The sequence below is a fragment of the Curcuma longa genome, chromosome 3, assembly GCF_044706935.1.
Source record: "Curcuma longa cultivar G26 ecotype Majalengka, Jawa Barat chromosome 3, ITB_CL_G26_1.1, whole genome shotgun sequence".
NCBI lineage: Eukaryota > Viridiplantae > Streptophyta > Magnoliopsida > Zingiberales > Zingiberaceae > Curcuma > Curcuma longa.
Window position 1 is genome coordinate 20273931 of NC_133863.1, and position 13421 is coordinate 20287351.

General features: G+C 36.3%; 1 protein-coding gene across 5 annotated transcripts; it reads left to right on the forward strand.

Moving 5' to 3' along the window:
* Window positions 1–3062: 3062 nt before the first annotated feature.
* LOC141825077 (putative myosin-binding protein 4) lies at window positions 3063–10942 on the forward strand. Of its 5 annotated transcripts, none has more exons than XM_074712460.1 (4): window positions 3063–3149; window positions 3837–5089; window positions 5171–7052; window positions 10545–10942. In XM_074712460.1, exons 2-3 carry the CDS (start codon window positions 3946–3948, stop codon window positions 7021–7023), a joined length of 2997 nt encoding a protein of 998 aa, XP_074568561.1. In that variant the 5' UTR covers window positions 3063–3149; window positions 3837–3945; the 3' UTR covers window positions 7024–7052; window positions 10545–10942. The 5 variants fall into 5 exon arrangements, with proteins under 5 accessions (XP_074568561.1, XP_074568560.1, XP_074568559.1 ...); XM_074712459.1 differs by having other exon boundaries at window positions 3084–3287; XM_074712458.1 differs by lacking the exon at window positions 3063–3149 and adding an exon at window positions 3309–3458.
* The last annotated feature ends 2479 nt before the right edge of the window (window positions 10943–13421 follow it).

Below are 13421 nucleotides of genomic sequence, written 5' to 3' on the forward strand. Positions count from 1 at the left end.
TAATTTACTAAAGCTCTAATTCTTTTAAAACCACAACCTAAGTTGATTCCATGACTCATATGCTTATGCAATGAGCAATCAAGCACAAGCTTATGGATGCACAAGGATTATGCAGACTAAACCAATGCCAAAATAATTGAATCCAAGTCTCATCCGTGTTAATATGGATTTGACTAAACCGATTTTTCCAAATAAACAACCAAGTGTATAATATGCATTGGAACAACAAGTAAATCTTCCAAATCTTAATCAAAGATCATTACAAGAGTAATATCTGTTAAAATTTTTACCAAAGGTACAAGGTTGCTAGATTAGATATTTTACCTATTGCGGTCTGGAGATGCCCTGTCGCCGCTAGTCCCAAAATAAGACCTTGTCGCAATAACGACTCCACAACAAAATTTGAAACACCAAAACCGAAGGCATTGCTTACCCTTTTCTCTGATACCAAGATAAACCAAAAATACCTCGACAACAGTGAAAGACCCAAAAGGACTTCGCAAACCTACGCTCTGATACCACTAAATTGTTACGCCCCGGGAGACAGCTTGTTGGTGCAATCTTTGCCCCAAGTGCATTGAGTTTCAATGTTTGGCTAAACCATGTTTAAAGTTAGGCAATACTTGTGATATAACATGTGTGATGCAAGTTTGTAGGAAAGTCCAAGCGTAGTCTTGGCAAAGAAAAGTCCAAGTGGGAAGTCTTGGCAAGGAAAAATTCAAGTGGGTAGTCTTGGCAAAGAAAAGTCCAAGTGGGTAGTCTTGGCAAGGAAAAGTCCAAGTGGGTAGTCTTGGCAAAGAAAAGTCCAAGTGAGAAGTCTTGGCAAGGAAAAGTCAAGTGGGAAGTCTTGGCAAGGAAAAGTCCAAGTGGGTAGTCTTGGCAAAGAATAGTCCAAGTGGGTAGTCTTGGCAAGGAAAAGTCCAAGTGGGTAGTCTTGGCAAGAACTTGACATGATGAAGCAGATGGAAGCATCTCAGGCTAGTGCAAGGATGATCGAGCATCCAGGGAAGGCATGAGGCTATGGGAGATGTTTGAAGGCCGAGATCTAGGTCAAGAGAAGCTGAAATGAGATTTTTCAGCTTCACTAGTCGACTGGCCCTGCCAGCAGTCGACTGTTCATAAATCATACACACACAGAAAGATCAGTCGAGCCAGAGGAAGACAGGAGTCGACTGGGCAGTCGACTTGTGTTATTGGAGTCGACTGATTCCAGTCGACTGGTCTTGGATCAGTCGACTGCTATTTGAACGTTGCAAAAAATTGACAAACATTTAATGCAGTAGTTACTGTAACATATTAAAATTAAATAAACAAGTTCAACTTATCAAAATACTATATGTTATGGATTGGTATAGCTCGGTCAAGAAAATTAAGATTCAATTCGATTGACAGTGACACATCAAATTAAAGGCCTAATCCCATACCTAACTAGTTCAGCTCATTGCCTAGTCCCTCAGCTAGTTTGGCTCAGCACCCAACTTGGTTACACGCCTGAGCTCTGAGTCCAAGCCACATGGTTGAGCTCTGTGTCCAAATTCTCCACCCTAGTTCAGTGTCCGACCTCTTGCTCGACTCCGACTCCAAACCCTCTCAAGGCTCAACTCTGGTTCAGCACCCGACTCCGAGCTCCGACTTGACCTCTTGGTCCACCGACCCCGTGCTCCACTTGGTGTCTTGCTCAGTGCTCAACTAGCTCTACTCCCAAGTGAACCTGTGATCTCCCAGATAGAGGTCTTCTCCTCAGTCAACTCAATTCCTCCGAGTCCTGTTCTTTTCACTCTATCACTTGACTTGCTAGACCACTAGAAGGACATGTGGAACAGTAAATTATATGATGATAACTCACCTACCCCATTAATACAGCATGATTTAATATGGCAGGGTCTAAGGCCGTACAAAACATGGGTGATAGGACCCTTCACTACTGTGGCAATGGGATATTCTCCTTACTGAAAATGGGACATCTCCTCTGATGAGACAGCTCCTCTGATGACTCTATATAATTGTTCTACTTCTCACAAACACATATATGTGCACACGCAAACAGAGACCATCTTCTCCCTCTCCAACGTAACTTTCTCTTTATCTTCATCTTGGGCGGAAAGTTGATTTGAGCGTTGGAGCAGCTGAGCCAAGGCACCTCTGATCTCCGTTTTCACCCTCTTCCTTCTCCTTGTAGCTTAGTAAGGAGGACCATTATCTCACGGCAAGTCGTGGGTACTGCGTGACTCCGTCAACATATAAGTCTGATGTCCAATGATTCATCCGAATATGATCTCAAACAGGAACACTATATATAAAATAATTTTATATAAAAAATTATACACCATCTTAATTAAAATTATTTAAATTTAATTAAAATCATTTGATATGTTCAACTTATTATAATAGCTACTACTAGCACAATTGAGAGTTGCTACCACCAGAGTTGCTACTAGCACAATTGACCGTGCTATTGTTGTAGTACCACTTAGTGGTCATTATAATTATAGTAATTATTTAATAATTACCATAATAAATTTATTATAATTTTAATTTTTTAAAATTTAATTAAATTTATATAATATTGATAAAAATTAATATTTTTGAATTGAATTTAAAAAATTATTATTATACGGTGTAGCAGAGTGGCGGCTACAAGTTGAAATAAAAGTATTTTTGATTAAAAAAAATTGATAAGGGACCCTTTTAAACTTTTTATAACGTCTCCTAATCATTCTAATAATTTGGAGTCCCTAATTTTGCATTAACGAAAATAAATAAATCCTTTTAAATATTTTTTTTAAAATAATTGTGCAGCTAATTATTTTTTATCACGTCAGCATTAATAGGCAATCTCTCCACGCGCCACCCCAACCTGCCCCCATCAAAAATTAAAATCCACTTCTTTAATTTCAGCCCACAGCTCCACCCTTCACCTAAGACATCCAACTAGTATAACAATGGGTGGGGGCCGCTTGTGTGCATTCGGTGTTTCTTTTATTTTAATTATTTTTTCCGTCTTTTTTTTTGTTGCCTTATTTCCACTCCGTTAACTTCTCTTATTGGCCGCCGGTCTGTTCCTTCGTCGCGCGTTCCTCTGATCCCACTAAGAACATGTGAGAAGAGCTCGAAGTTGTCATCAAGCTTCGCTTTTGTCTCGATCACTGGTGAGGAAATTGTGCTGGGAGTGGTTTTACCTTATCGCCTTTCGGTTCCTTCCGCGTCGTTTTCTGCCGATTCCAGCCGCCTTTTTTGTCATCTCCTTAGAAAAGTGCCAATAATGGAGGACCGGGGTGCGGTGGGAGGTGAAAGCCTCACAGCATCCAGTTTACGTTTGCTTTTGTCTTTCTCTTGCTCTATTAAACCCAGTTGCTTTCTTAGCCTATTGTTCTGCTTCCCATCGGTTGGGAAGAATTCCAGAAAAAAGGGCTTTTTTTTTCATTCCTGGATCTCCTTTTTCATGATCTGACTTCGTGGTGTGTTATCACTTCCCCGTGGTTTCTGACTTTGTCTTCTCGTTTAGTTCTTCTCGCTCTGATTGGACTTGTTCTTGAATGTTTTTTGTTTGGGTGATTGAGATCTGTCCTTGTATTTTTTGTTCCATCTTATGCAAAATAAGCAAATTGAATATTCTTTTTCATCTTGAGGAAAAGGTTATGCTTTTGTTAAGATCATATTTGATTTAGATGTAGTTTCCTTTCGTATGAACACTAAATAATTAGGTGATTGTTTTCCTGCAGTTGATTAACTGCTCGTCTTATCCAATTTTTGTGAAAAATCTTTGGAAAAATGTTCAATGTTGAGGATTTACTTTGACAAAATGAAAATTGATGTCTCCATGTTATTGTTTTCAGTGTGGATATTGTTGAATACCAACCGCCATTGCTATTCCTATGGACTGCATGCTGTTCTAGCCCTCCATATGTGTAGATGCTCTGATAAATTTATGTTGGACTGGTAAAGATGGCTTCAAAGGCTCTTGTCAGTGGTATCCGAGGATTCTCTAATGTTCTATCTTCAGCTGTGCTCGAATGGATTTTGATGTTTCTATTGTTTATTGATGCCTTGCTATCCTACCTAGTGACAAAATTCTCTCGTCTTTGCATGTTACAAACACCTTGTCTGTTCTGTTCAAGACTGGATCACATTTTTGGAAATGAGAAACCAGGCTTCTATCTTGATTTAATTTGCAAAGATCACAGATTAGAGATATCACCATTATCTTTCTGTAGTGTTCATGGGAATCTTGCTGACATGTGCAAGAGCTGTCTCCTTTCAGCTTCTACTGGGAGGAAATCTACCCCTGAGACCGATAGACAATTTATTGGTAAGCACAAAGGGCATTCTCATGACCATGATCAGGGTGCTGTGGAGGGCAACTTCATCGTGTTTCATGGGGATGAGTTGGCAAACATTCCATATCCCAAGAGGGGCCACAAATTACACACCATTGGCATGGAAGAAGATAAACCTGTTAAAGCTCATTTGCCTGATGTCAACATTCCTTCATCGTCATCAACTAAGAAAGATTTTGTTAAAGTTGAAGGTAGACAAAGAAAGAGAAAGGAGAAAATTTTGGTTTCTCCAACAAATTTTCATGTGAAAAATCAAGGAGTTGATCACTTCTCTCATGTTGGTTACAGTGAAGTTAAAATTTCCTCTGACTCTGATTCTGAGGCTCCAGTCACACATGATGAAGGAAATTCTTTGGCATATGGAGACGACAATACTCAGGATGATTTGGTATCTGATATTGCAGTTTTAGATAATGTCAATATTACCAAAAACACTGCATCATCTAGTGTCTTGGAAGACATAAGCCAAGAAAAGGTGATTCACCCAGCTGCAGTTAATATTTCAGAAGATGAAGCTTTTGAAAAGTTGATTCACTTTGCACCACTTCCTAATGAACCTTGTGTATCAATTCCTGAAAATAAAATAAATGTAGGTGAATTTTATAATGTTCCATCTTCATCTTCTAATTCTGCTGAGCTTTGTTTGATTGACAATAATTCAAGCAAAGTTGAAGTCACATCAATTCCCATACAATATGAATTTGGGTCACTTGAATCTCGAGATGGCTTAGTAGAAAACTCAGGTGTGAAAAGTAAGTTACCATGCTCATATATGTTATATTAATTTTGTTACTTTTGGTTGTTAACTCTTTTTTGTTGTTGCTTTTTTCAAGTAGATAGTGAGTTACTCAATACTTCCTGCATCAGCTTCCTTGATGATAAGAAAGATACTTGTGTAACTCACACCAATTCGAAGATAAGTAATGATACAAATGAGCATGGTCAATCTATGAGCACTCATATGGACTTGAATGGTACCTATGAGCATACTGTTGGAGGAAACTCTTCATCTCCTGTATCTTCGCAATTAATTATGAATAAGGATTCATTTATGTTTGAGGAAGATTTGATAAGTGACTCTGGTGAATCTATGAATAGGCATATGGATCTGAATAATGCTAATAAGCTTGCTCTTGGTACTAGTGGATGCTTGCCTTCTAAAATTCGGGAAGATCTGATTAGTGGACCTGGTCAGTCTATGAGTACTCATATGGATCTGAATGATGCTTATAAGCTTGCTATCGGTACTGATGGGAGTATGCCATCTCCTCAATTTACTGAAGTAACGATGAGAAAGGATTTATTTAAAGTTCAAGAGGATTTTATTAGTGAATCTGGTCAATCTATGAGTGCTAGTTTGGATCTGAATGACGCTTACAAGCTTGCCACAAATAGAAGTTTATCGTCTCCCAGATTTACTGAAGTAATTATGGGGAAGGATTCTTCAAGAGTGCAGGAAGACCTCAAACTTCTAATTTCTCAAATATCTGCAGCACAGGGGATTGAGTCTCCATGGAATGAAATGTCTCCTAGTCCCAGATCATTCACACAAGGTGATGAATCTATACTGCAGAACATTACTAAGACACTCTCTCTTGAGAGGAATGAATCAGGATTAGAATCACTAGAAGGTAGCATTGTAAGTGAGGTGGAAGGGGAAGGTGCTGTTGAGAGGCTGAAGAGACAGATTGAATTGGACAGGAAGTCAATAAGCCTTCTCTTCAAGGAATTAGAAGAAGAAAAAAATGCTTCAGCAATTGCTGCAAATCAAGTCATGGCCATGATAACTAGGTTGCAAGAAGAGAAGGCTTCTATGCAAATGGAGGCTGTGCAGTACCAAAGAATGATGGAAGAGCAAGCTGAGTATGACCATGCAGCACTCCAGAAATGTAATGAGTTACTTGCTCAAAGAGAGAAAGAAATACAAGATTTGCAATATGAGGTGGAAAGCTGCAGGAAACTCTATGCTGATGAAGTTTCTACTGATAAAACAGTTGAATTTTGTGGTAGTTTCCTTGATAAGGAGATTGCATTTTGTGACAAAACTGGGGAAGCTAAAATATCAAGCTTTACTGAATTAGAAAATTATAAGGACCACTTATCTTTTTTTGAAGAAGAGGTAACATATATATCAAATTGTTTGAAGAAGTTAGAGAACAAATTGTATCTTTTTTCTAATAATGGCATCTATGAGGATGTTTCTGATTTTAATCTGAATAGCAATATTGATGATCCAAATGAAGTTCCTGTTAAAACATTGGTGGATGCTGATGGTGAAGAGTTTTTTGAAAGGAATGCAATGTCAGAAAGTGGTGTTGGCACATATGGTCAATATTCCATCGATGATCTGAAAGATGGTCCTTTGGAAAATATTGAAAACTTTGTGTTGGAAGAGAAGGTATCTAGAAGACGTTTACATCCTGTGGAACAGAATAATGGTGACAGATCTGACTTTGACAAGCAACACTTATTAAAGGCAGGTGATTTGCATGAACTAGCCTCTTTTGAGAATGAAGTGTCAAGTCTAAATCGGAGGTTGGAAGCACTTGAGGCTGATCACAATTTCCTAGAACATGCTATCAATTCACTTAAAGCTGGAGATCATGGTGTTCAATTTATTCAAGAGATAGCTCGTGATCTACAGGAACTAAGGAGCATTGGAATCACTAGAAGAAATCACGTATAGCTTGTTCAGTTACAAATTCAATCTTAATGGTAAGATTTTCTACTAATCCTTTGAGTATTTAGGCTCTCATAGTAATAGACAAGATGTGAGTTATCTTTTTGAGAATTGTCCAAAGTGCATATGGTAAGTGTGATATAAATGCTATTATTTTATCTTTTGTTTCTTCCTTCATCGTTTTAGATAAGGGTATACTTTTTTAGCATACTTTTTTAGCAGGGACACTTTTTGGCTGATGCGTAGAAATTTAATGGGGATCGTCTACTATCACATTAGGAAAACAGCAGACATAATGATAGTAATCATTGTTTTTCAGCATTGGAAGTGCAATATAGCATTTTAACCATGTTTGCCTAGAGCTCACTAGATGATAAATTCATATATTCAATTATTTAAATAGTTGGGACAAACATAAATAATCATGATGATGATAATATAAGTGTGTGAGAGATATCACTTCGTCAAAGAGAGATTATCACTTTGTTAGAGAGAAGTAGTAATCTAATAAAAATGTACATTTTTTGTCAAATATCATGATCAGTACTGACAAAGACTTTAAGTGGTCTATATCTATAAAAAGTGGAGATTCCATAATTGTTGGGTTGCAAAGGTGCAAACATAGTTCCACATTTAAAACACATGGAAAAGATCATGGGTTTAAAAGGATGAAAGTATCTCCATTGGCATGAGGCCTTTTGGGGAGAGTCCAAGAGCAAAGCCATGAGGGCTTAGGCCCAAAGTGGACAATATCATGTCATTGTGGAGATGTGGACATTCTTTAGACCCTACAATTGGTATCAGAGCGAGGTCGCTCTTCACCGGACTAACCGTCGAATGAGCCATGATCTGGATCTAACCATGTGGGTTGAACCTTAAAACAAAGGAAGTGGGTGATCCCGTGTTTGAATCAAGAGGACCAGACACCGGGCAGGAAGTCCTAGTAGGTCGGGTAGACCGAGGGGCAGGAAGTCCTGGTTGCGGCTGGGCAGGAAGTCCTAAGTCAGGGTAGACCGAGGGGCAGGAAGTCCTGGTTGCGGCTGGACAGGAAGTCCTGGTGGGTCGAGGATTCAGACATCAAACGGAGGCTTTCCGTTTGAGAAGATATCTCCATTGGCATGAGGCCTTTTGGGGAGAGCCCAAGAACAAAACCATGAGGGTTTAGGACCAAAGTGGACAATATCATGTCATTGTGGAGATGTGGACATTCTTTAGACCCTACAATAATATCTTTGAACCAGTATTAGATACCTATAATGTTAGGAACTACTTGTAATTGAACATTGATGAATATGGCCATATGTAGAGGGGATTACCAATGGTCTATCTAATTTTCGCCGGTCTGTTGGGTATGCTCCAATATGCAAAGGAGCCTTTGAATAGATGTCTCAAGAACCACTTGTTGCTGTGCAAATTAAATTCTAATTATAAGGGGTACTACTTTTAAATATTATCCTGATGTTTCAGTCCTAATTTTTTTGGGTTGGTAACTGCATGAGTCGCATTGTACTTGATCGCATTGTAGATCTATGAATGTTTTCATGCCATCTTAATCTTTCCTCAAATCATTTTAACATCTTTTGAAGCTGCACCTAATTAATTTCTCTAAATATTTTATTTTATTATCTTTTGTATCATCTGGCACATATCTTAGCATTCTGTTCCAGTGTCCTTGTGAAGTGATTTTAAAACTCTTGTGAACTATCAAGTGATAAACTTAACCAATCATGTACTACCACAGTAAGGTGGTCAAAAATGCTATGCTGACATTTCTGGTTAGAAGCAAGAGAAACCGACAATAAGAACTGATAAATTAGTTTATTGCACACAGAGAGTCATGATACTAAAAGTATTTAATTAGATTTGTTGACCTCCATTAATTAAATTGATCCTTTCCTATTTTATTTTCTATTATATATCTCAAACCAGTAATCATACTATTCCTTGATTTGTTCGGTCTAATCAATTCAACCTGGTTCTATTTGATATATATGATCTCTAACTTACCAGTTACCATTTCAAATTCGAAAAACTACAACTACAACATTATTCCCAGCTCTCCTCCTCTCCTCTCCTCTCCTTTGTCTGCTCTCCCTCTTCTCTCTGCTCTCCTCTCGCTCCCCATTCCTCCCATCTCCAAGTATATCTAAAGTTGGAAGACTTTCTCATCATACATCTTCCCATTGAAGTGTTGTCATTATCTAAGTCTCCATGTTCATGCGTAATCTAAAGGGTTGTAATATTTTTAGATATACATTGGCAGTTAGATGAAGGGGAGCATTGGCGCAATGGTAAAATTGCTGCCGTGTGACCTTATGGTCACAAGTTCGAGTCGCAAAATTAGCCACTTGTAATGCAGGGTAAGATTATGTATAATAGACTTAATGTAGTCTAATTCTTCATTGAGACTCTGTATTGGTGGAAGCTTTGTGTACTAGATTGCCCTTTATACATTGGCAGTTAGATAAGCAAGACCGATTAATTAAATGAGACTTGGTCTACATTGATATTTTTTTCCAGATTTCTTGTTTAGATATAGTGTTAGTGTTGAGAATTATTCTTCTTCCAAAACATGAATATGATGTCCTGTTTTAACTTCTATTATGCTATTTATAAGTTATTCTTTAGATACTATTTTGTTTTTCGATATGCAGTTGTAAGTTGTTATTAGATTGATTCTCATCTCCTAGTTATCACTGGTTGTTGGGTCTGACTGGTTTTATCTGTCATTAATAAGAACCATTGTTACTAATTGTCTAATTTGGTTATTTTCCACATCAATCATTGATTTCCGATCTACTAGTTGAACTGATTAGTCCAGTCCAGTTCTTACAAGACCAAGTTGAACTGATTAGTCCAGTCCAGTTCTTACAAGACCAAGTTACAATTAATAGCCATTCACTCATTGCTCTTCTTTGCTAAAAAAACTCTTCCCCTGACAATGAATCATTTGCGACAAGATCATTACTTGTTTGAAGTCTTGATGAATCCACAACGCCAAAAGGGCATAGCTGATCAAAAGTGATAGATCATAGGACATTATAATGAGCCCTCTCAAATAATTGTCTAGCTACATGACTGATTGCACGTCTAAATAATGAATTATATATGTAGATCTGGCTATTAATTCCTCTCAACTGGTCTTCACAATCCTGTTGAACCTGAAGTGAACATATATTGGAAGAATCTTCCAGGGCCTTGTTTTCAGTTCCATATATCTTCTCTTGAAGTCCTTTTTCTCATTCATAATCAGGCTCAAATCAGTAGAACATAAACAGCACTACTGTAATGATGCATCTAGTGGCAATTCAAATCTTGTTCTAGCAGCGGTACTGTACTTACTTTTGCGATTTCGGCCGCCACAGACCGATTGCAGCACGTATGGACTACATTAATATGCTTGTATCATGTTAGAATATTACATGTTGGTAGTGTCAGACTTCTATACTTGCATTTCATGTCAGAGCTAGAATATCCATACTTTCATACCGTTCCTTATGTTTCCTTCTTTTTTTTGTGGAATTTAGATATTGAAGATAGTACTCGAGTTGTTCAAGATGGTGAACAATTGAGCGCGCACATCCTCGGTTGTACATTCCCTTCAGCATTCAGAAATGTGGGTTTGATGCTTCTTTAAAGGCTTGTTCCTCTCCCTTTTGCCTGCAAATGTTTCTTTCTTCTGTGTTTATTTGTAGCATATTTTCTATATTGTATTGATTCGATTGAGGGTTTATTTTTCAAACACCCTTTTGCTCTTAGAATGAGCGATCTGCATGAGTGATTGTCGTGCGACAGATAAATAAGTTTACAGAGTAAGTTCCGTTTGTATAACACAGGATTAGCGGTCGTTCGGTTGATTTTAGTGTTTGTTTTCTAGTATCTCAGAAATGTAATTAGCATTAAGAGTATGTTTTCTTCATGGAAACTGTTTTTGTTTGCCTAGGGTTCTTGTTTCTGTTAGTTGTTATCTGCAAATATGCTATGCAATCAATTCAATCTTGATATTGTTGGCTTCATTGAATGGATCCTAACCAATTTGAAAGAATTTTGTTTTCAAAATTTCTTTAATATGCAGTCCAACTAAATCAGAATTTCTAGTTTGGCTCAATTTTCTATCAACTAGAGTTATTTAGAAAATATTGATTCATAGTTGAATATTAGTTTTTATTTAGTCTTAATAAATGAAGCTACCACAAGGACGAGAGGGAAAAGAAGCTCTGTGGAGGCATTAATAATGGGCAAAAATCAAAAGGAACTCCAATTATTAGAATTGTCAAAAAGATATATTTTTTTAAAAAAATCAAAAATAACGCCTCACTTTTTATTCCAGCATTATCGTAATAATTATGGAATATATGTTGTAAAGTGATAAAATATATTGATTTAATTTAGTCAAAAATATTATATATAAATTATTTTTTTATCAACCTAATTAAAATTATTTAATCAAAATTGATTCAAAATAAATAAAAATATTTTTAAAATTATTAAATAGTTGTTATAATATAAGAGTGTCAATTTAGATGTATCAAATTGGGTTGAATAAGAAATAGTATTAAAAAATCAATTCAAACTTGATTTGAATTTGAGTTCAATTGGAAAATCTTAAATTAGAATCTGTACCTTAAAAATATTTATTATTATTTTTTCTTATAACTCAAATATCTTTTAAAAATATTTTTTTATTATTTTCTCTTATATACATATGATTCAATATAAATCAACATAAATCAACAATAATATTATGAGATTTTTAATATGGAATTAAAAAAACTCATACAATCTTTCTCTCGTACATCTTATTATTTCTATTCAAATTTTTAATAATAATTTATTCCTCTAGAGTCCAACTCAGACGATGAAATGGAAAATATAGATGTGTTGAATAAGATTTATTATTTTCATTTAAATTTTTAATAATAATTTATTCCTCTAGAGTCCAACTCAGATGATGAAATGGGAAAGATAGATGTGTTGAATAAGATAAATCATAAATACTAAAATTGAATTGTGCCATTGTTCCACACTTCTGAGATTGAGTTAGTACAAATGATCCGAATTAGATGTAGGTGGTGAGATTACAGAAGAGTTAGTTTATAGATTGTCTGTGAAAATTGGTTAATCTAACAGGTTTTCAAAAATTGAATAAGATATGTCGCATGACTTGAGGCTCAATTATACCATCACATATAAAAATAAGTTTTGAATAGTTTGGATTCCAGTAATTGATTATGTCTCTTCAGTAATTGGAAGAATTCACCATCCTAATGGCTTCATATGATCGGATCTATGATCATCTATGAGAAGGTAAATTGAAAAATTATAGTTGGCCACTACAGGAAGGACATTATCTCGACTTCGTCGAGATTCGATTCTTGTCCACTTTAGCAAGTCTGTCCTATACTAACCAACTCAACCATATCCCAAGAGCGAGAAATTGATTCTCTTCTTTAGCATAAAGTAAAATCTGTCACTCTAGCGGTCTCACACAGTCAAACCCACAACTATAAATAAAGAGATTCAATCCTTGCCTACTTCAGTAAATTTACTCCTCACTAACCAACTCAACCATACCCCAAAGATCGAGAAATTGGTTGTCTCAAACCAACAAAAGATGTTACAATCGAAGACACATGACAACTCCATTGTGTGAATATGAGGAAGAAATTACATTAGCTTTAGGGACATGGTTGAATTGGTTAGTACGAGGTAGACTTACTGAAGTGGGTAAGGGTCGAATCTCAATAAAGTCGAGACAATGCTCTCTCTGTACTGGCTAACTGTAACTTTTCGATTTACTTTCTCACAGATAGTTGTAGGACCGACCTTATGAGACCACTGAGATAGCGAATTTCATCTTTTACTGTTGAAGAAGAAGAAACCACATTATCATCATCGTCAATACACACATCATCGATCGAAATGGCTAATGTTACGCTTGACATTAAAGATGGGTATCGATAATCCATGCAAATACCCCACTTTCATTATTCGTGAATAAATACATAAGGTTCCACTAGACAAGGCTCGATCCCACTGGATAGAGGGATCATTAATGTTCAAGACCCAAATTGGGGTTGGAATACTAAATTACACCAAAATATCCTAATTAGTCTTGTTCATCCAAATCAAGATCAATTAAGATTAGTGATTATATTATAGTAGTAAAGATGATGTATCAATCTAATCCTAGATCAACACTAAAATCCATGTATCAATCTATATTTAGGTTAATGATTATATTATAGTAGTAAAGATGATGTAATTCTATCAATAAACACAATTATGAAAGATCTAGCAATAATCTACTATTATTTTTAATAATTTTCATCGAAATTATTAGATGTCTCTATTGCGGAAGTAGAGTAATAGGTGGAGGAGGAGGAGGAGGAGGAGGAGGAGGA

What these genes read in the sequence shown, in the direction of transcription:
- LOC141825077 (XM_074712460.1), top strand. Translation starts at nt 3,946, where the DNA reads ATGGCTTCAAAGGCTCTTGTCAGTGGTATCCGAGGATTCTCTAATGTT. An exon ending in AGAAAACTCAGGTGTGAAAA is followed by an intron (nt 5,090 to 5,170) that starts GTAAGTTACCAT and finishes GCTTTTTTCAAG; the next exon opens with TAGATAGTGAGTTACTCAAT.